This window comes from Corvus hawaiiensis, chromosome 4, assembly GCF_020740725.1.
Source record: "Corvus hawaiiensis isolate bCorHaw1 chromosome 4, bCorHaw1.pri.cur, whole genome shotgun sequence".
NCBI classification, from domain to species: domain Eukaryota; kingdom Metazoa; phylum Chordata; class Aves; order Passeriformes; family Corvidae; genus Corvus; species Corvus hawaiiensis.
This window is the reverse complement of record NC_063216.1, coordinates 26,594,588-26,616,276: the sequence shown is the minus strand read 5'-3', so window position 1 is coordinate 26,616,276 and position 21,689 is coordinate 26,594,588. Positions and strand designations below refer to the sequence as shown.

General features: G+C 40.2%; 1 protein-coding gene across 4 annotated transcripts in view; it reads left to right on the top strand.

Moving 5' to 3' along the window:
- Positions 1 to 21,689, top strand: part of LARGE1 (LARGE xylosyl- and glucuronyltransferase 1) — a 272,337-nt gene that overhangs the window by 232,049 nt on the left and 18,599 nt on the right. For all 4 annotated transcript variants that reach the window (XM_048300960.1, XM_048300959.1, XM_048300962.1 and 1 more), the window contains 3 exons: positions 4,760 to 4,915; positions 15,744 to 15,907; positions 20,256 to 20,534. In XM_048300960.1, the coding sequence (XP_048156917.1) occupies positions 4,760 to 4,915; positions 15,744 to 15,907; positions 20,256 to 20,534 (599 nt within the window). The remainder of the gene's footprint in view (positions 1 to 4,759; positions 4,916 to 15,743; positions 15,908 to 20,255; positions 20,535 to 21,689) is intronic.

The following is a 21,689-nucleotide window of genomic DNA, read 5'->3' as shown; positions in this document are numbered from 1 at the left end:
CAGTAAACCGGGGAGTAAAGTAATCCCTGGGAGCGTGAACACCAAATCAGGCAGGGCAGGGACTTGAGGCCCCCATCCAAAAAGCACTGCCTGGACCTCAGGGTTGCTGGCTACTCCAACCTGAGTCTCTTCCACTTATGTAGTTTAGAAATATCACATTGAAATCTCCCTGTTGACATTTTTATGAAGTATACGAACTTTTCTGAGGAAATTGGTTCTTTTATTAAGCCATTCATTTCTGATAAAACAGTTTAAAAATAAAGTTTCCAGACATCTCTAATCATGGCATAAGATATACATGTGGTGTGTATTTGCAGTGTGATTTGGGACATATTTAAACTCGTAAAAAAAGCCTGTTGAGATGGCATTAAAGTGACATATATAGGTGGCTTTACTGTGCAGATTTGCCAAATGTTTAACTCCCACTGATTTCAGTGGGAAGTGTCTGGTTACCTAAACAAGGAGTCTGGTTTTTTAGCAGGAAAGCTTCCTGTTTACAAAATACCACTTGTTTACCTAAATTATGAAGTGCCCGTGGGCTTAATTAAGGATATCTGTTCAGTGCCTTGCAGAATTAAACATCTTTAAGCTTAAATTTAAGCTTAATTTGTTCTCATTTCTTACCCTTCAGCCTGGAAAGCAGGTATATAATTATTCAGGATATCCTGTGCTCTCTGATTCTGGAAGGGCTGAAGCAGAGTGAGAAATTATCAAGATGTGTCTTTGGGTAAGAAAATGGAAGAGACTGTGTTTAAGGAAACATTTGGCCAAATGCTTCTTTTTTAGAGAGAAAATGCTTCAGGGGAAAAAAAAAATGGTTAAAGGTACCTATGTTGTATTCAAGCTTATTGTTTAGTGGTTTGAGCATCATGTTTGAAATATTTAATCTCCCCAGAGATTGAATGCAGATAGTAATGTAAGGAGTTTGCTAGGATTTTTGTTTTCAGTGTATTTCCATCCAGATAATGGTTCTTACAGCCCTCCTAGACTCCCCCAGTATATACCATCCTCTCTTCCCTTCCATCTCAGATCCCACTGCCAGTCCACGAGGCTCCCACTGTGTCATCATTTGAGTGCCTTGGGTCAGAACCTGGGGAATAAATGGGAACTGTGGGTGCAGTTCTAGGCCGCAGGTGTATGGCAGTGTTCCAGGAGGCTGGCTGTGTGTAATCAGGGAGTGGTAATGGTTGCTGCTTAACTAGGATGGTATTAACAGAAATGTGGATAGTGCCAAATTGCTTAATGACGACTAACCAAGTGTTAAATAGATGTGGAATTTTAAGTTCTGATCTTTCAGTACTTTAATTGCTAAATGAATATTAAGGAAGTGTGTTTTTTCTTAGTTGTCAGGAGGCTGTGATCAAGAGTGGGAAGGATCCATAGGTCGACCTGAAGGCTAGCAGTGTTCCTGAGGTGTCCACCCAGATAATGGCACTGGAATTTTATATTTCTAGCTGCAGTTTCGTCTGTAAGCCAGCAGAGCTTTGGAATAGGTTAGAAGCTAGAAAAAGAAATAAACACAGTATTAAGGTGCTATTCAGCCTTGGAACGGGGATGCTGGAGTAATGAGACTTTCAATTTCTAGATTCACTTTCTGTTTTTAATGTGGAGATAAGAGTCTTCAAACAATGTGATTTTTTTTTTTTTCTTTCTGATTTCCCTGTAGTGTCTTGCCAACTGATCTTTTTTATTTCTCCAATCAACTTACTGTTGTGCACAATAAAGTCTCTAATGTGGTGGCCATAGCTTTACCTGTGCAGTCTTTATCATGTACCTCACTGATGCCCATGGCAGTCTGTACAAGAGTGTCTTGGCCTGCACAAATTCTGCTGTAGCTGTCGGTGCAATAGACCATACCAGACAGCCAGAACTGAATGTGAGTTTGTGGGCTGACATAAAAAAGAATATGGTCTTTGGATGTAGTGTTGCATATTGATGGTTAAGAGTCTTGTTGCTTTTTTAACTTGTTGCTCTTTTTTATGCTTTCATATATCACATAGTATTTATCTAATTCTGTTACATTTGTAAAGCAGCCTGCTTTTTTGCTAGACCTGTTTTGTGGTTTTTCTACCTCCCGTCATCCAGATGGTTGCATGGTTTCTTGATGTTCTTTAGCACATCATTTTAGCACACATTAGCATGTGCTGTCCTTCTTGATTAAAAAATCAGCTTTTTTGGATAGTTGTCAGCTCCATTCAGCTTTGTGCAGTTTACTCCAGGCTCCCCTGACATCAATGTACATACAGCATCCTGACACGTTTCAAATCTGATCAGATCTGAACCACCAGCTAAGCCCTTGACGCTTACCAGCTTCTACACACACAACAGATCCTGAAGCACGGCAGCAAAGAGCCTCTACACTGACAGCTGCAGCTGTCTGGGTTTGAAATCATCTCCCACACAACTGGCTAGAGATATCAGCAAATGCCCCCTGGCTGTGATGTGACACCGTGTGTGTTGATGGGAAGTTCCTGCAGTACCAAGGAGCCTGTCCTGTAAGAGTTTCTGAGGTTATCATCATTAGCCATGTCTGTGTTCATGGTCCCCAGGTCTCTGAGTGCTCAGCAGCACTGGGATGCTTGTGAAGATGAGGATGCTCATGAGTATCCAAAAGGAAACCTCAAATGAAGTGTAGGAGCAGTATGGAGAGCTCACAAAAGGTTTTTCTTAACAAGTATTTTTTGTCCCAGTTGCTGGCTTCTTAGCTTTCTTTGATTCACTCTTAAATAAGTAGAAGTTCCCAGCAGACAGTTTCCATTCTATGCCTTCCTGTGAAACTGCATGCTGGTACCCTGTAAAACTGTTAAGTAGCCCTTTAGGCTCCTTCAGCCCTGTGCTTCTGTTACACGTGCCCATTTCCCTGAGGGAGGATTCAATCACTGAAATTTTTTTCAAGCATTAATGCCTTTTGCTGCAGTTAAATACAATGGATGAAGTACGTCAAGTTCTTTTCAAAGAAAGGAGATTTTGATGATCCATTTTTCAGTGGAGAAAATCTTTTATCTTAAGTTTATGCCCTTACCTACCCAAAGCTCTTTTCATTTATGTGGTGGTCTGTATTCACCACATGATGCAGCAACATGTTACTGCACAGTTGTGCTACACTTCTGAACATCTGGACAAATGTAAAACCAGCAAAGAATGTAGCATTACCTGGGACAAATATCTACACCAAGTATTTTTGTCCAAATAATTTCCCAAATTTATTCAGTATGTAGATGCATTGTAGTCTTTATTTAAGGTGCTCCTACTACCAGACAAAGCAATTAGCCAATATCTGAAATCATCTTTTTTCCCTACAGTTGTTTTTCTTTAACTGCATGTATGGTTTTCTGACATCCTAGTAGGCTTAGCAATGAAATACCAGGAATGGATAAAGCTTTCCTTATCAGGAGATATTTCATGGGTGTTGGGTATGTAGAATAGAGGGCCATAGCTTTTCTGGCAGTATAAATACTCAGTAGAGCGACTGTGTTGTTTGCTGAAGTTAGTCCAGGAAGAATTCAGGCTGCATCCTGCTCTTTCCTCAGCCAGTCTGCTCACTGGGCAACAAATACTGTGGTTTCAGAGAACTCCCTGTTCCTGTGGAGCTGTGTTCCTTGCTGACACCAAGGGAACTGCGTTCATCCTCTCTGGGCTGCTCCTGTTGTGCATGCTGTGCTTCAGCTGTGTGTTCCCTCCCAGAGCTGTGATGTTCAGAGCAAAGTTGACCATGGGCTGGCTCGGCAGCTGGTGCTGCAGCTCTGTGCTGTGTGTGAGTGACACAGTGTCTTCATGCAATTCACTTAATGGATTCAGAGAACTTGCAGAACTTGGACCTTGGAAACAGTCCCAAGGGAGACTCTTGTTTTTAACCTCTTTAGAAGTCACAGGAATAAAACTGAATAATAAGTATTTGGTGATTTTTTTCTTATGTCTAAAATACAGCCTCTGTAAAATGAAATCATTCCTGCAAGCCACTACTGACTCCCTCTTGTTTTTTCCTTAGGGCCCCATTCCCATTCCCACTGGCAGCAGTGCAAAGTTGCATCAATGCAAATGAGGATCAGCCCTTTATGCCAGCATTGCAGTTTAAGTCTAGGCCACTGTGAGAGTCATCTCCCATTAGCAGAGGATAAATATCTGCTAGAAATTGGAACTCAAAGGGTGAGGAGTTGTACTGCATTGCTGTGTTGTGTTAATGCAACAGAGATCAGTCTTGTTTGAATGAAGCAAAGGCAAAAAGGAAGTCAGATTAAATTCAGTCCTTTTTGAACTATTTAAACCGGTATAGGATTTAATTTTGAGCTGCTTCTTCTCAATACCTAACCAGGAAAGAGACTGCTTGGCCTGAAACAGTGAATCAATTTCATTAGCAAAAACAGTCATGTGGAAATCTGAGATTAATGTTTAATACCTACATCACTGTGTCCCTTGTCCTTCCATCTTCTTCAGCAGAGTCCATAAACTGTCAGCTCCACGATTAGAGTTGTGGAAGCACTTATGAGTGCTGCTTCTCAACCTAGCGTAGCACCCTCACCCAAAAGTGCAGGTGATACCATGGAAGAGTTTCCAAGCACATCACCTCCAGAGTGTACCGTTACTTGTGGAAGACACAGCAAAGCCTTCCCTATAAAAAGATAGAAGGAAGTCTGGCTAGTTTGTGGTTTGTTTTTCTGCTGTTTTCGAGAGGGCAGCACACTGAACGCACATAAAAAGAGCAGATAGAGCAAATCTGTGTTCTAACAGCAGGATGTCTTTTCTCTTTTTTCCCTCTGAGGTGATTCACTGGAACTCACCGAAGAAGCTGCGAGTGAAAAACAAGCACGTGGAGTTTTTCCGCAACCTCTACCTGACGTTCCTGGAATATGATGGGAATTTGCTGAGACGGGAACTCTTTGGCTGCCCCAGTGAGGCAGATGTTAACAGTGAAAATGTAAGTGGGATGTCTAAGGCTTGGTGGTTCATACAAGGCACAGGATGTCTGAAGACTTGGAGTTGGTTGTGTGGGTAGTGCGGGGCAGTGGAACTCAGGAGAACTGAAGGCAATGCTCAGATTCCCAGAGTGACACTGTGCAAATCATTTAATCTCTCTGTGCCTCAGTTCCTCACCTGTAAAACCGTTGTTTTAATCCCATCTTTACCCTGGGTTTTGCTGCTTTTTTTTTTTTGTCTACTTTGCCCTTTTAAAATCCCCAACAGACATAACATCACAAGCTGAAAATGAGGATTTGGGCTTTTATTCCTTTAGGCAATTTTGCAAATCTCACCCTTAAACCTTGCCCTGGTTTCAGCTGGGATAGAGTTCATTTTTTTCCTTAGTAGCCAGTACAGGGCTGTGTTTTGGATTCAGTATGACAGACCTATAACTTCCCAGGAGGTCTTTTTTCTTGCTGCGTATTTGTTCAATATACAGTGATGTCAGTTTTGTCTAGGAGATACTAATGCACAAATAATGAAGAAGAAATGAAAGTATCAAGACTGCTGGATTTAGGTCTGTGACTGCAAACTACAAAATGAGCAAATGCTTCAAGGTACACATAGGCTGTGAGACTGCAGGTTTTTTTCTGTATTTCCCTTAACCAACCAAAGCAGTATTTATGTGTATCTGCATAAAATTTGCAATCAGAACCTTTCAGACTAAGCAAATCCTTTGAAAATGATTGAAATCAAGGATGTTTACCCACAGATGCATGTGTACGTGTATGCCTGTGCACTAGTACATATAATTCCAAGGTGAAAAACTGTTAACTGAAATGTTTATACACAGATGCATATGAACTCCTTGTGTATAATGCGGTCTCTGGAGATTTGTAGACCAAGTACCAATTTTGGCTACATAATGTGGAAAGGAAGTAAAAAGGAATCTGTAACACATTATTCAGGAAAAAGAATATTTCTAAAATATGCAACGTTGTCTATATAAAAATCAGTTAAGCAAAGCCAGTATCATGTACACACTAGCAATTAAGAGGTAATTGACAATCAATATCATCATTGAGGCTGGTAGTGTTTCCATTTAGTCTGTGAATAAAATGACCACAGGAGATGCCATTCCCATTTTTTTAAATACAGCAGTCAGAGATTGGGTAGATATATTTTAACCCAAGGCAAAGCTTCCCAGATACTTATTTTACCATCTCATGGTCTTCTGAAAGGAATGCGGCTTAACTGGGAGAGACAAGGAGGTGGGGGAGAACAAGAGAGAGAAGGAGAGAGAGGGAAGGCAAGTGCACCACCAGAGCAAAAGCACATGGAGGAAGAAAATCCTCTGCAAAAGGCTTTTAGAAAATCAAGTGAACTAAATGTGGTAAAAGACCACTAAGAGCCTCACCCTCGGAGACATCAAGATACAAGAGACAGAGTAGAGGGTACAATAGGAGGAGAAAAGGTGACTGAGAGACATTCAAAGAAAGACAACAAAACACACCTTTATCACAGTTGGAGAATGCAGGTTAAAATTATACTGGCTTCACAATATGTTGTGTGGGTTCAAAGAGCATGAATGCAGTCACAGACTGCTTGCTGTATTTTCCAGAGCTCTGTAAATCCGTAATAAACAGATGTATTCAGACGACAAGTTGCTTGGGAGCAGTGCAGAGCAAATGCAAGTCCTTGCTGTAAATGGCAGTCCTTAAAGTTTAAAACAGCACATTTTACTGAACTTGTATCTGGTTGACAGACACTGGAAATGACTAACTGTTCAAGCCTGTTTCTTATTCAAGACAAGTAGAACGCAATATGGTATATGGTATGGCTTGTGTCTGAAAAAGAAATGTAACTCATTGCACCATTTATAAATTTTATATATATATATATATATATATATATATATATATATAAATACTGGAAAAAAAGAATGAGCTAGACATACAAAAATACATGATTCCTAATTTGCCAAGAGACACCAAAAAGGTAACAGCCTTCTATCGAAACAGTCAGATATAGGAAAAAATCCAACGTCAGAAAACTTAAGAGTAGTCACTTAGGAGAAGACATTGTTTTGTATTAGTTGCCCTTGATATAAACTCCCCCCTAAACTTGACTATGTCCTTTTATTGTAGAATATAGCGAGCAAGTTTCAGCTTTGAAGTTATGAGACCCTAAGAATAGGATTATCATGAAAACTGCTGTTTCTCTTGCTCTGTCTGCTGTAGCACATACAGTGTCACAGGTGTCCTGTAAAATACAGCACATTCCCATGATCTATTGCAGGATTATCTTCAGAAGCAGAGCATCTTCTAAGGTGAGGAGAAAACCACTGTCATTCCTCCCAGTACAAGAATTAGAGGGCATGAAGTGGAAATAGCAGGTTCAAAACAAAGGCATTTCACTCATGATGAAGCTTTGAGCAGGAGGTAATGTTTCTAAAACTATACATAGCCTCAAAAATTACTCTTCTTGGAAAGAAAATCAATCAGGAGCTTTTAAGCTCTGGTGCTGAAAGTCCTTGAACCACGAGTTGAGGTTTAGGTGAGAGTTTTGAGAAATCCTTGCTGTACACTCGCCCTGCTTTTACACTCCCCTAGGCAGCCAGCTCACAGCTGGAGACAGGATGCTGGCCCAGGTGAGCCTTCAGTCTCACAAGATGCATTCATAGGTTTCCATTAGGATTCATAAGCATATATGTTACATAAAAGGCAGTAACTTCTCTTAAGTCAAGTATGTACGAGGTAGGAATTGCTGTTTGAATTTTCTTTGCTTTTCCTATTATTTTCCCTCCTTTCCCTGAATTGAGACTGGCATCCCCAAAACACAGAGGGGCTTTCTTATGTTAGGCAGTGTACATGTGTAAAAGGTGCTCCTTCAGCTGCCTGTGCTTCTCTGCACTGTGGACCAGTGGGCAAAATGTTAGAACAGCTCTGCTGTTTATAATTGGAGAGAATTACTTGAGCACTAAATGCACTGAGCCCTGCTGTGGAAGAAGCAGTGGCTTGGTGTGAGTCTCCCTCACAGTCTGGCTGCATCAGAAGATACCCTTTAGGTATTGTAGCAATATACCAGCCACTGCTTTTCTACAGCTTAATATTTGTAGTGATGTTTTATTTACAATACAACCTGTAATTAAGGCATCTCATTTGTAATGCAAATGTCTGTAAAACAGGAAAAGGAAGTGTGGCAGTGGGTACCGTTGGGCTGATTCTGTTTCTCTAAGGCCCCTTTACACTTCTCATCAGTACAGAGATGGCCTTAAAATGAGTGTAAATTATGTATCTTCCCTTCCTAAGGACTCTTAACAGTGCCAGAGAGATGCAAAGGGCCATTAGTTTAAAAGGTAATTGGACCTCACTTTAATCTCTCTCACACTTCCTCTGTGTATCCATGTGAATGCATGTATGCTTAAATATATATTATGTCTATATGCATGTGGAATTATCAGTACTTCTCTTTTTCTAATGTTTGCTGAGAAAGTATAATACCACAGAGTGAATTTTAAGAGGTCTGAAGGCCATCTTCAGATAATGTACTGCACAGTCCTGATCTAATCAGAGGCTGATCTTCAGCTTCACCTAACAGGACTATTACTAGGTTCCAAAGCATTACAAATAGGGATGGGTAGGAAGGTAGGGCTCAGAAACTGAAATACTGGGGGCAAAAAAAAACAGAGGGGGATAATTTTTCAGTTCATATAAAAAATGCATATATGTATGTCTATGTGAGCATAAATGCTTCATCTTTTCCTTAAAATATTCAAGCTAAAAGACCCTCTGTGTGGCAGGGACAGGCTGGGAGCAGGAGCCTGCCATAGAGCAGTACCCTAAGTCCCCCTCGTTCCATATGTGCTGAAGTGAGGTCACGCAAAGCAGACTCTTCTCTGCAAGTCAGTGTTACAATCGTCCCTTTGTCTTCTGTGTGCATTCTGGGTGGGAAATTCAGAATATGAACCAAATCCTCCTGTAAACACAGTCATTGACTTGAGTGGCTCTTAGAGCATGTCCTTAGTCACTCCATCCTACTTATTTCACCCTACTTCCCCTTTCCCACTCCCTCTTTCTTATTTTGATGCAATGCAGAAGATTTTTGGGACATCCAGGAAGGCAAAGCTTATAATAGTCTCAAATTTTTACATTTTCTATTGGCTTTTAATGCTTATATCCAGCATTTTGTTCTAATGGACCTACTGTAAAGCCTAAAATATTTCAACAGGATCTTCCAGCCAATCTCTTTAGTTACTCTATGAGAAAATTATTGTAAGCCTGATTTTAGACAGAGGCACTCGCTCAACCTTTTAGCATTCTCATAAAACTTCTTTCCTGCAGACAGCTTCTCACCAGGTACTTCTGCCAAAGCATTAAATCTGAAGGTTGAATGGAGTGTCCCCTGTTAGTGAAGCCTGTGTCCTGATCCAAAGCCTGGAGCAAGATCGGTGGGAAGTGTATCACTGATTCCACTCAGTTTAAGAAAAGGACAGTAGATTCCCATTAGAGAAGACTTTCAGGAAACACAAGAGAAAAAAAAGTCTGCAGGTTTTTCTTTTCAGATGTTCAAACCAGCAATACAGAGAAACAGTGTCAAAAAAATCCAGTTGTCCCTTAACACACTTGCTTAGATGTGTGCTTACATACTAAGTAAGCTTTTACTTAGTTACTTTTTTCGTGCAAAACCAAAGATTCTTAACAGTAGCAGAAGGCTGTGCATGCCAACTTAGAGTATCCACCAGAAAAAAGGGAGATTCTAGCAAGGTACCACACAGTATAAACAACCACACTACTAACAAATTTAGCAATTTTTGAGTGACTAAAAATAGCATGCAAATGAAGCTTCCAAGTCAGTATCACGGCCCTGAACTTGCAGTCAGACTGATGCTTTGAGTACCCTTTGCTCCTGCTGAATTTCAAGAGTACAGCCTCATTTGTAGAACTGCGATTTAAAGTTACTATTTTGTGATGTCATAGTCTTTCTCTAGTAACAACAGATGGTATATGGCAGTTTTGAGGTGAAGTTCTGACTTCCCCAGCTGCATTGTTTCTATTATTGTCACTGTTATTGTTATTAAGTGCTGAGCTGGCAGACCATCCTGTTACTTGCCTGAAAGTTGCCATTATACTGCTTCCAATTGTTTATAATATTATTAAGTGGAGGAGCACATGGGCTGGGATTTTTTTAGTCATGCTGTTATGCCCTTTTTTCCCTTTCTCACATTTTTTTAAAGTGAAACATGGGAGAAAGCTTGGAGGTTTGTCCACACCAAAAGTTCTGATGGCCTCCTCAAGAAATACTCCATACCTCAGAGAAGGGGCTGACTTTTGGGCCAGGAACATGTCTTTTGCCAACCTGGTGGAAACTTAAACAAATGATAATGCTGAAAAACCATGGCTTGCACATTGCCAGTAGTGTTTGCTTTGATTTTGAGGAGGCTCAGGTGTCTGGAGACTCTTAGGAGTGTGCATGGATACATCTGACCAGATTACATATATATATATATACCAGTAATACAGCAGGGTTGGGCATGCTGCAGGCAGGGGACCTGGACAAAGACTGGTGTTTCCTGTGACTGTTTCCTCTGAATCCTCCATGCCAGGTTCTGACTGGACAGTAGAGCTGAGAGCAGGGACCTGTATTTGGTCTCTGTTCTGAGGGACATCCATTGGCCTCAGTGATGTCCAGTCAGTAGAGAGGAGAAAAGATCCAGGTTCACATACAAAAGAGATGAAATCCAGGTCAAAGGCAGAAAGGAAAGAGAGTGTTTGTACCAGGAAGAGGAAAGAACTGATGGGTGCCTGTAGGTGCAGGGAGCTAGCAGAATGCATGAATAGGGAGCATGGGACGAGACACAGGGCTGGGACTGACTTAGACCCATAGAACTTGCCACTTGTCAAGGACCAATCTGAGGAAAGAAAAGCAAGGTGACCTACCTGTCAAGATGCTGTGCTGCAAGGGGGTCTGGGAACAGCTCAGCCAAAAAGGTCTGTCAAAGGTCTGGGGAAAGGAGATGCAGAGGACTGCCAAATCTGACATCTGCAGCTAAGATCAAGGGGAGTTGTACTTCATATATACAGAACTGTCTGAGATATTACACATGCCTGAAAATTGGATTCCCACTTGTGTTGAATATCTGCAGTCAGGATAAGCCATCACTCCCGTTTAGCAGGAGTATTAGTGGTTCTCACATGCTGCAGCACAATTCCTCTTGCCAGGTGGGTTTGCTCAGGCACTGTCCTCTTTGTCCTTAGCACAGCTTTGTTTCACAGAAGGCTTAATTTGACCCATAGTAAATGTACAAAATTTTATGGTGCGGGAGGAATAAAAGTTTAATTGACATGGGATTAGTCTGGCTTTTATTACTGATCATTGGAGAGGCCAGAAGGACTTTATGTAGGTCATCCAAAACAAGACTGAGTGAATGCTTTTTCCTCTCTACATCATCATTTGCTTTGTTTATGCCATGCTAAAGGCAAATGTTAATTCACACACTTGAAAGTGCTAAATGTTGCAATCCAAATTGCCTGCTGGTGGGAACTGGGACAGCTACACAGGAGAAAATGAAACTGCTGCGGTTTATAACCAGATTTTAGTTACGTCCTGGGCTGGTGTCAGTTTTCATTTCAGTGGCTAAGCTGAGTTGATTTTGTGCTGTGAAACTTAACTGCACACACCTGGGAAAAGGAAAGATGATCTAAAAGTTTTAAGTTTTCATGTAAGCTGCTCAGCTCTTGTTGTGTTAGTGTGATAGTGAGTGATTTAAGTCTCATGTTGCCTCACCTCAACTTAAACACTTGATGAGAGAGCCTACATTAGGGGTTTTATCCCCTTCCCCAAGATCTAAATGGACTCTAGGCACATAACATTGTTTGTTGGGGGGCTTTGATCTTTTTTTAATATCTAATCCTTCAGAAGATACCTGATCTTGGATTTTTAATCGATCTCATCTGATACGAAGTCCTGGATTTTGGTGGGAAGTCAATTGTTTCAGTGACACAGCAGTTTAAAAAACTAAGCCAATCACAGATTTGCTTACATTAGGAACAGCCTTAGAAAGGAAGATTTGTGAGCAGAGTAACCAGTTTGCCAGTGAGAGGTACATGTTGTGTTGCCATGTATCATATGGATCTGCCATCTGTCATACAGATACCAAACACCTCATCTCACAGAAATGTGTTAGACAAGTAGACCTGGAAGATCAAGGCTAAGTTGTTTCTCTGGCCAGCCTAGCTTCAAAGACTACGTTTTCTGAGATGGAGCCTGATCCCCTGCCACAGCTGGTTGCCCAGAGAAATAATTTAGCCCATATTTCTTTAGGTATTTGACTCTTTGTTTTGGCATTATGCATGGCATGGTTGCCATTTTTATTTTTGAACCAAGTAGCACCATGATGCTAATGAAGGCATGTGTTTGTTTCCCACAACAGTATTTCCTGAGAGAACCTCTACCCCGCACAGTCTGAAAAGAATACATTCTTCAACTGTGAGAGTGTTTTCCTAGAGGTGACATTTCCCACGAGCTCAGTGGCAAGTAGCCTTAGCATTGAAACTCCTGTAGAAACACAGAATCTTTGCTAAGCAGGTACTTGCCTATGAGAATACATTCTGTCTCTCTACAGCTGAGAAATCTTTGCTGTATTAGACATATCATTATCAATATAATGGAGGCATCCATAATGGGGATGCCATCTTTTTATCAAATTCAGCTGATACTAAGGTCCTTATTTTGATTGTGTACTGTATTTAAGCATCTGTTTGCATAGATCTGTCAGCATTGCCATTACAAACACATCTTTTCAAGAAGACATAATGTGGGAGCAAACTTTAAACCAAGCTAAGAGTTCTTTGTCTTTAAATAATGGATCCACATAATATGTAGAAAAGATTATACTAGAGAAATTTAATGTGATCGTGTAACAAAAAAATAATACGAGTTATTTATATAACTCAGAGATAAGGATATATGTGTGTCCTCTTAGACAATTTCCTGTCATTTGAATGTTTAGCATCTTTAACATTCTTCATTTCAAACCTGTGTATAAAATGTCCTGTGACTGCCACCATAGCAGCAAGTTCAGGAAACGTCTGACAGGACAAAAACACAGAATGGTCAAGGTTGGAAGAGACCATCAGGATCATCTAGTTCAGCTGTCAGCCCAGCACCACCATAATCACCCCTAAACCATAAGCCCAGCTGATACATCCAGACATCCTTTGAACACTTCAGAGACGGTGGATCCACTGGCAACTCATTCCAATGCCTGACCACTCTTTCAGTGAAAAAACTTTTTGTAATATCTGATCTGAATCTCCCCTGGCACAACTTAAGGCCATTTCCTCTCATTCTTTCACTTGAGACATGGCAGAGGAGACCAACCATCACCTCACTAAAACCTTCTGTCAGGTAGTTGTGGAGAGCAGTGAGGTCCCCCAGAGCTTCCTTTTCTCCAGACTAACTCCAGTTCCCTCAGCCACTCCTCATAAAACATGTTTTCTAGACCCATCACCAGCTTTATTGCCCTTCTTTGGACAGGAGGAAGGACCAAAAAAAAGCCCTGACCCTACACAATGCAGTGGAAAAAGCAAGATTTCCTCTTCCCTGTAGCAGAAGGGATCTTCTGCTGTTTGCTGCTCTCCTTCACCTCCATCACCAACTTTGTGATTTGGTGAGTTTCACCATCAAAAAGGTGGGACTCCTGAGAAACTGTGTCTCCTCTTCTCCCACACACGGCTCAGTAATGCACAAAGCCATACTTTAGCTCCAAGTGTTATTCTTGAACTCATAATTAAGTATTTATAGCCTCTTCACTTTCAACCCAAATGCAATCTGATAATTATTCAGTGACTGCCTGATTAATAACTGCTGTGCCATTAAAGTCTTCTAGCATGGTCATTTGTACATTCAGAAGGATAGTAAGGTACCCCTAAAATGTGCATTGCTGTTGTTTTAACCATTTAAATTTCCATCATCTCCTTAATAATTCTGTTAAGGGCACACTAATGTCCCTTTTCAAAAAAGAAACAGAAAGATACGAGACACTTTCTAGTCATTGATGTAAATATTGAGTTTAATTCAAGTATTATTTGAATGTGATTTAGAAAATAGAGTGCAGGCTCAGCTGAATGATGATTTGTAAAGCAGAAAGAATGAAACTCCAAGGATACGTAAAAGAACTCCTGATTTCTATTCCACCTAAAAGAGATCTTGATATCAATAGAAGTTTTGCCTGAGTAAAGATTTGTCAAGATTCAGACTCTCATCTTTCTAAAAGCAGTCCCTCTTGAGGGGTGTTTTAAGATCTGTGAAGAACAATAGCAGAAAAGAATGACAGCCTGATCCAAAACTCATTGAAATCAGAGTAGGTACTTCCATTATTCAGAAAAAGATTATAGAGTGATGTACAGGAAAATATCAGGAATTATTCCATTCCATTATTTCACAAGAAAACATTCAGCTATAAGCACTCTGGATGGCAACCATTATGCTTATAGTTCCAAGAACAACAGCTCTTCTTAACACAGTATCAGAATAAAAAATATCTACATTTTCCATATTTTTTTCTTCAAGATCATGAAACTATTACTTTAATCATTCTGAGCAGGACAAAAAGATGTCTACAATAATCTTGTTAATGAAATAGTTTTGAGGTACACTGTGCTTTTTGTCAAAATTTGTAAAATTCCTATAAAATGAGTATTTTTCTCATTTGCTGATGAATATTTTACTAATCGGCTATTCTTATAGGATACTTTTAAGAAATTAAATATAAAAATGATACCTTTATTAGTAACCTACATTTCAGAGCAACAGACAATGAACTCAATTTCACATGTTAAAACCATAAAAAAATTTCATCTTTATAACATTTTACTGCGGGTATGACTGATTTTTCCTTTTAAATTAATGCATTTTCAATAGCCTAGCTAGATGTTTGGCTTTAAAATCATAGAATCATATAATCATAGAATAGTTTGGGTTGGAAGGGACCTTTTAGAAATCGTGTAGTCCAACCCCCAAAATAATTAGTTTAGGAATGGAATTGGTCAGCTGCATAGACATTTGCTCAGTTTTTCACTGCTACCTTTGTCCAGAGCTAAACCTTTATTCTCTTAAAGCTACACGTCTAAGAGACTTGGGATTGGATTGCCTCGAGATGCCCATTTTGACTTTGAAGGGGCTTGGTTTTCAAGGGAGCCAAGAAATTATCTACCATCCTCCAGGTTTCTCAGACTAGGTATCCAGAAGCATAAATCCAATTAAAAGTGTAAGCTTAATTCTGGCACCTCTGCAGTAAAAAGAACATCATTCTCAAGAGAAGGAGTAATGATCAGTTTAAGACATTACTTTTCCAGCTGTCTGTCCATGCTGGTAGCAGCAGTTACTGCTCTCCAGAAGAGGCAGCAGAATGGGAATCTCTCAGTGCTGAGTCTGCTGCTGAGTGTTGTCTAGTGGAGTATGTCTGTGACTAGTGTGAAACACTGCTTCTAGTAAGGATGAAATTATGCATCACATTGGAGCACTGACTGAAACTTGATGATTATTCATCTTGTGATAGTTCACTGTTTCATGGCTAGTCTGGATGTTGAAAGTACGTAATACAGGTAATATATAGAATATATAGACCATAATACAGTGTCCTCTCTGTGTTATGAATTTACTTGTAAGTCCTTCTTTCTAGTCTCCTGTGCAGTAACAAGAGGCTCAGGAAAACCCTGCTACTCTGTATGTTCCACTTCCATTCCTCGTTGCATCATTCTGCAAGTTCCCAGCCTCCTGGTTCTCTCTGATTTGCTAAAATAATTCACAAGGAAATGGTGTTTATGTTCCCTCTTTCCTTGCAGCTCCAGAAGCAGCTGTCTGAGCTGGACGAGGATGACCTATGCTATGAATTCCGTCGGGAACGCTTCACCGTCCATCGCACTCATTTGTATTTTCTCCATTATGAGTACGAGCCTGCTTCTGACAACACCGATGTAACACTGGTGGCACAACTGTCCATGGACAGGTAGGGAGCACCTCCTGTTCATCTGGAAGCATGAAACAGTGTTTTGTTACAGGGAAATCTAACTATGGAATGCTTTGGAGAGAGAAAAAATGCAATTTCATAGAAACTTGGATGTTGTATGTACAGTGCACACACTCTACATGAGTAGAGACTGCTGGAGCTGCAGGAGTTTTTGCTTGTTGGGATTGTCAGGCATTATTAGTTCATGGAGTTTTGCAGCAACTTAGAAAAAACAGGAGATGTTTGTAATAGAATTAGGCGAGCAGTTGTAGCTGACCCAAGTTTTTGCATGTGTTTTTCTGCACTAGAGGATGTTAGTTTTGCTTTCATTGGCATTTTCTTTGCAGAAAATTTCAATTAGCGATTTTTCCTACAGTAAGAATCAGAACTAAATATTCCAGTTTCAAATTAGGAAGTTGAAAATTATACTTTTTTTTTTACTGTGCTAGTGTGAAATGAGAAATCTCCATCTGAGCAGAGTCATTGCATCTTTATCCAAATGTTGATTCTCAGAAGAACATTTCAGCTTTTAGTTCTGACGTGGAGTGGAATTTAACTGGTATTTCATTTGTGGAAAAAAATCCATTTCGTGACAAGTTCCACCTGTACCTTTCTGATTCCCACCATTGAAATTAGTTTGTCATTTTTCAGAAGCTTGAAAGTGCAGTCTGGATCAGCCAGCTTTGTGAAATTTTGTAATTGTCAGTTTGGTTTTTTTCCTCCGGCTTCTCAGTTCAAATCTAGTCCAAACTTTGTAGTTATTGCTATCAGAGCAGGTTACAAAACAAAACAGAACTCCTTGAGTATTATCCAGAAACTGACCATTTCCTTCAGCATAGCACATCCAGAATATGACACGGCATGTGAATTACACCACTGCTACGCTAGTAGAAGGTCAGCAGTTTTCCAGGAGGGTTACAGGAATTGAGATCAACAAAACATTTACAGCCTGTTTTCAAAACAAACAGAAATGAATGAGGGGTGTTCTGTTCCACTGGTGCCTCAGCACTGCACATTGTGTTATGATTTGCTGTGCACATTATTGTCTGTTCTATTGATTTTTAATTGAGGAAACATTTCTTAAGTGTTCACAAACCTTTGAGTAAAAAACTAAAGAAATAAATTAAGCCAGACCCTGAGTGAGTGCCACAGTAAATTAGTGAAGCCGGTGTGTGCACATGGTATATTTTCCCCCCCAGAATTTAATTAAAAAGAATGAGCTGGGGCTCAGTGCTGATTCACTGGCACTGATGCAAAGTCTGAGCATCTGTTTCCCTTTCTGGATCCTCACTGGGGCACATGTTTTTGTTGATAGACAGAACCACACATTTTTATTCAGGAAGAACAGCCGTCCTGGTACTGTGCAGCAAAAATCTTCCCTACTTCACTGGTGTGTTGCTATAAATTATTGATTTGGGTTGGAAATACTTTCTTTCAGCTAAAATCAATAAATAATATCATACCTAAGAACTGCTTAGCTGCTTTGTTTTCTTTCACATCTTTCAGTTACTACCTTATTTTTCTCTATCTTCTTTAAGCCAGTTTTATTAAACTCCTCCTGCACAACTGTAGACATTTAAGAATAGTGTCTCAGATGTAAGATGACATGTGCATAAACAATGTCCTGTACACTACAGTCCCGAATTATTCTTTGAAATGATAATCAGAGATGAGGAAAAGCAAAAAAAAACCAACTCCCAGCGCCTCCCATAGCCCTGTTGGAGGTGAGATTGACACGACTGTCATGACAGACTTAGGTTTGCCTGTCCTGTAGGCTTGAGGAATGGAAGAGAGGGATGCAGTTTGGGGGCTAACATTATTGTCTTTAGATGGAAGCTTTGAGACAGACTTCATTCAGTGTTGTTCATTATTGGGTGATTGTCATCTATTGCACTGACATGACATTTCCTTGAATAATGGCTTGGTTGCTTCACTGTGATTTTCCTGCAGGTGTTGTGGCTAGGCAGCCTTTTAAGGCTCAATATTTACCTGGGGTTCAGAAATCAGAGTAGGAGTTAAAAAAATGTGAGGTCAGAATGGGGAAAAGGAAAGACGTGATTAGCAATACACTGCTTGAAATCTGAGTGAGAACGAGTCTGAAATCTCTTGAGTATTCTTAAGAAGAAAAATAAAAATAAAGAATCTCACAGAACAATTGAGTTCCAGCAAAATTCACTTAGCTGAGCAGACCTTTAAAAAATTTACCAACTAAATGATTATCTCATTATTATGCAGTACAGCAGTATGTTTATTTTCTCTGGAGTCCTTAAGAGAACGCATTCCTCAAGACAGCTGAAAGAACCCAAAATAGGTTAGTCATGTTGTGCTGAGAAACTCATAATTCTGAGTTTTGTGGTCAAAGGGGACTTAACAACCTACAGAGAGGCGATTATGGAGGATCAGCTAGCAGTCCCTGTATCAAATTTATGGAAGTAGGGCCTGTCAATAAGAACAATGCAGTAAAATGGAGTATTCTGAAGCGTACTGAGGTGTCCAGCTGGGAACTTGTACCACCAAAACCCAGTTTCCACTTCACTATCATGAAAAGCTTTGCATTATCAGGTGTGCTGTTTCAATAAGTTATGTATGCCATTTGTCCACTGCATGGAGTGCTTAAAATGAATTTTGCTGCATATTTTACTAGGTAAGTTTTCCATTTTTAAAAGGATGCCCTAAATTTGAGTGCTGACAGATTGGAGTCTCCTGATTAACAGATTTCCACTATGTTGGAAAAAGGCAAAAAATGTATTTTTTCCTATTTATTATTTGTGTAATCAAAATTGTAGACCCTTTATGTGCCTTTTAGATATTTTTATATTGATTTGTGTTTCAAATTCAGCTGTATGTTTCGGGCTGATAATAGCCTTTGTTTCAAAAACAGATGAAAAGAAAATGATGTACCAAGTGTAGACTAGAAAGGTAATATCTCATATCTAAGAAAAAATGATTATATCATCTTGGTATCATTCACAATCATTCAGAAACGCAGGAAAAAGCTATTAGTGTTAAGTCAGACTGTGTGTTTACTGGTATGAGTATATTATTCTTTTATTTTGCAAATCTTAGGGAGATAGTAGGAGGGGGAAATTATTTTCTCAGATTATGATAATGCAGGAAACTTTTCTTGTGTTTTGTATAAATATTAATAGGAAAAATCCAGTAATGTGGATTTGGAACAGAGTGAAGATAATAATTTTGCATCATCTACTCTTCCAGTTTTTAATAGAGTATCTGGCTAGGCTGCATAGGTAATTTCCTTTCATATTAAATCAAGAGGCTTTATAAACAGTCCTTGCTGTATTTTGGGGTGACACATCTCAATCTCTAGGCAATAAATTACCCAAAGTGCTTAAACGATTTTGACCAGGTTGGGTTTGATTTATGTTTGCATATGAAATCTTTCATTGTCAATTTCATCAATAGCATTGTAACTGCTGGAATTTTTTAAAAATACACATCAATACAACCTGTTAAAAAATGATTTAATGAAATTTGAGATAGTGCTAAAACATATACAGTTTGGTACTTTTAATGATGGTTTTGTCTGAAATGTTCTTTTGCTATTCCACAGCAATGCCACATCTGTCCTTCCTCCTCTCCTTACTCCCTACCAACAGTAAATCCCATTTCTATCGATGTGTCATCTTTTGTCCCTTTCCCTGACAGTGAGCCTTCTTCTAGTTAATGCACATGTTCACCTAAGTCAGTATCCCCTTGACCTCTCTCTTTTAACAGCCTTTAAGATCTGACTAGCTGCCTTGCGAAACTTTGGGGAAGGTTTTCCTAAACAGGAGGTAAAATGGTCTACGGGTGTGTACACTTCTGTCCTCCACAAGCTGATTGAAGAGCACTGTAGTGTGTTACTTTGTGGGAATAGCTTGACCTGGAATGTGAATTGGGCACTAGACACTGCTGAAGTTTATGAGCCTCCTGTCCTGTAAGTAGATCCACATGGACAGATCCCCGCAACTGCTCAAAGCTCCCATCAGATAAGTCCTGTTATCCGTGTGGGTTTTCCTGCAGCATCAAAGCTTTAGACAGAAAATGATGGTGCTTTAGGTATCTGAGTTGTGGATGTGTATATCTGATCTAGGGCCATCTTAGGCTGCAGTGGTTTTAGTGAAATAGGTATATCCAGGGTGCAGTCCATCTGTCCAGAAGGAGGCCTCAAATTATCATCTTAAATAATGAATTATGCTGTAGAAGTATTTACTGCTTTCCACTGCATATAAAGTGTCCCCAATCTGTCTCACTTAGAGAAAGATACCTGCATTTGATCAGGTGAACCCACGCACAGAGCCCCAGACAGGGAAATAGCTTTTTCTTACTCTCACCCTTCCTCTTTCAGGCTCCAGATGCTTGAAGCCATCTGCAAGCACTGGGAAGGTCCCATCAGCCTGGCACTGTACCTTTCCGATGCAGAAGCCCAGCAATTCCTGCGCTACGCTCAGGGCTCAGAAGTCCTGATGAGCCGCCACAATGTTGGTTACCACATCGTGTACAAGGAGGGGCAGTTCTACCCTGTGAACCTGCTCAGGAATGTGGCCATGAAGCACATCAGCACACCATACATGTTTCTGTCTGACATCGACTTCCTGCCCATGTATGGACTCTACGAGTACCTCAGGTAATGGACTGTGAGGGAATTCCCACTGTCACCTGTGATTTGAGCCTCTCCACACCCCACCCTTCTCACATACTCCCAAAACAAAGCAGTTTGAGCAGATCTGGAAATGGCAGCTTATAAATATTTGAGGTGTTACAATGCCCAGCAAGGCACAAGAGCTTTTGGAGTAGAAGAAGGGACTGTAACTGGAAAGTAAAGCAAAATGGTTATGAAAGAAAAAACCCAGGTCTGAATGTGAGCCTCGTTAGCCATTAGAATAATCCCCTCAACGCAGCAGGAGAGCCAATTTGAAAGTTGAACTGGGTTAAGTATTATTAAATGTCCAAGAGCATCGTTCATTAGCAGAGATGTGAACCAGGCAGTTTCTCTAAACACTTCTGGTTCTTAATGTCCGTGACGGAAAAAAATGCAGAGCATTACTGAACTTGTTGTCTGTGTGACACATTCTTAAACCAGTTCCTTATCTTGAAAAGAGGGTGATGAGTCTAACCAGCTCAAAAATATGACTGCAGTGCCAGCGCCTGTCAAGGCAAAATAATTGTTCTAAGGAAACTGGGAGGAGTAACATCAATGTGTATTGTATCATACTGCATGTGAGCAGGTTGGGCTGAGCAAACTACAGACTTCTGATCCCTTAATTGGGCTTTTTTTTAATGAAGACCTTTTTCCCCTGCAGAGGCTGGTCATCTGAGGCCAAAGCATAGAGCAAGGAGGACACCCTGTGGCCAGACAGGAGGATGTCAGTTCCTTTATCCTGACCAGTTTTGCTTTTCATCTCTGTTCTAATTTGGTAAAAGTTGATCAAAGTGTTCCAGTGAGGGCCTGCCTGTAGGTGTTCCCTGTCAGTTCATAAACCTGGGGCTTTGGAATGTAAAGGAAAATATGCCTTCTGGTATCATAAACTTATGGAGGAGTTTCTTTGTTTCAGGCTTAACTCAGTAAGACGTGTATAGGGCCAAATTTAGTATGAAGAGGGGTGCAGTACCTCTCCTATGAGGAAGGGATGAGAGAGTTGAGGGTGTTCAGCCTGGAGAAGTGAAGGCTCCAGGGAGACCTTGTTATGGCTTTCCAGTACATAAAGGGGGCTTATAAAAAAGATGGGGGCGAACTTTTTTGGCAGGACCTGTTGAGATAGGACAAGGGGGAGTGGTTTTA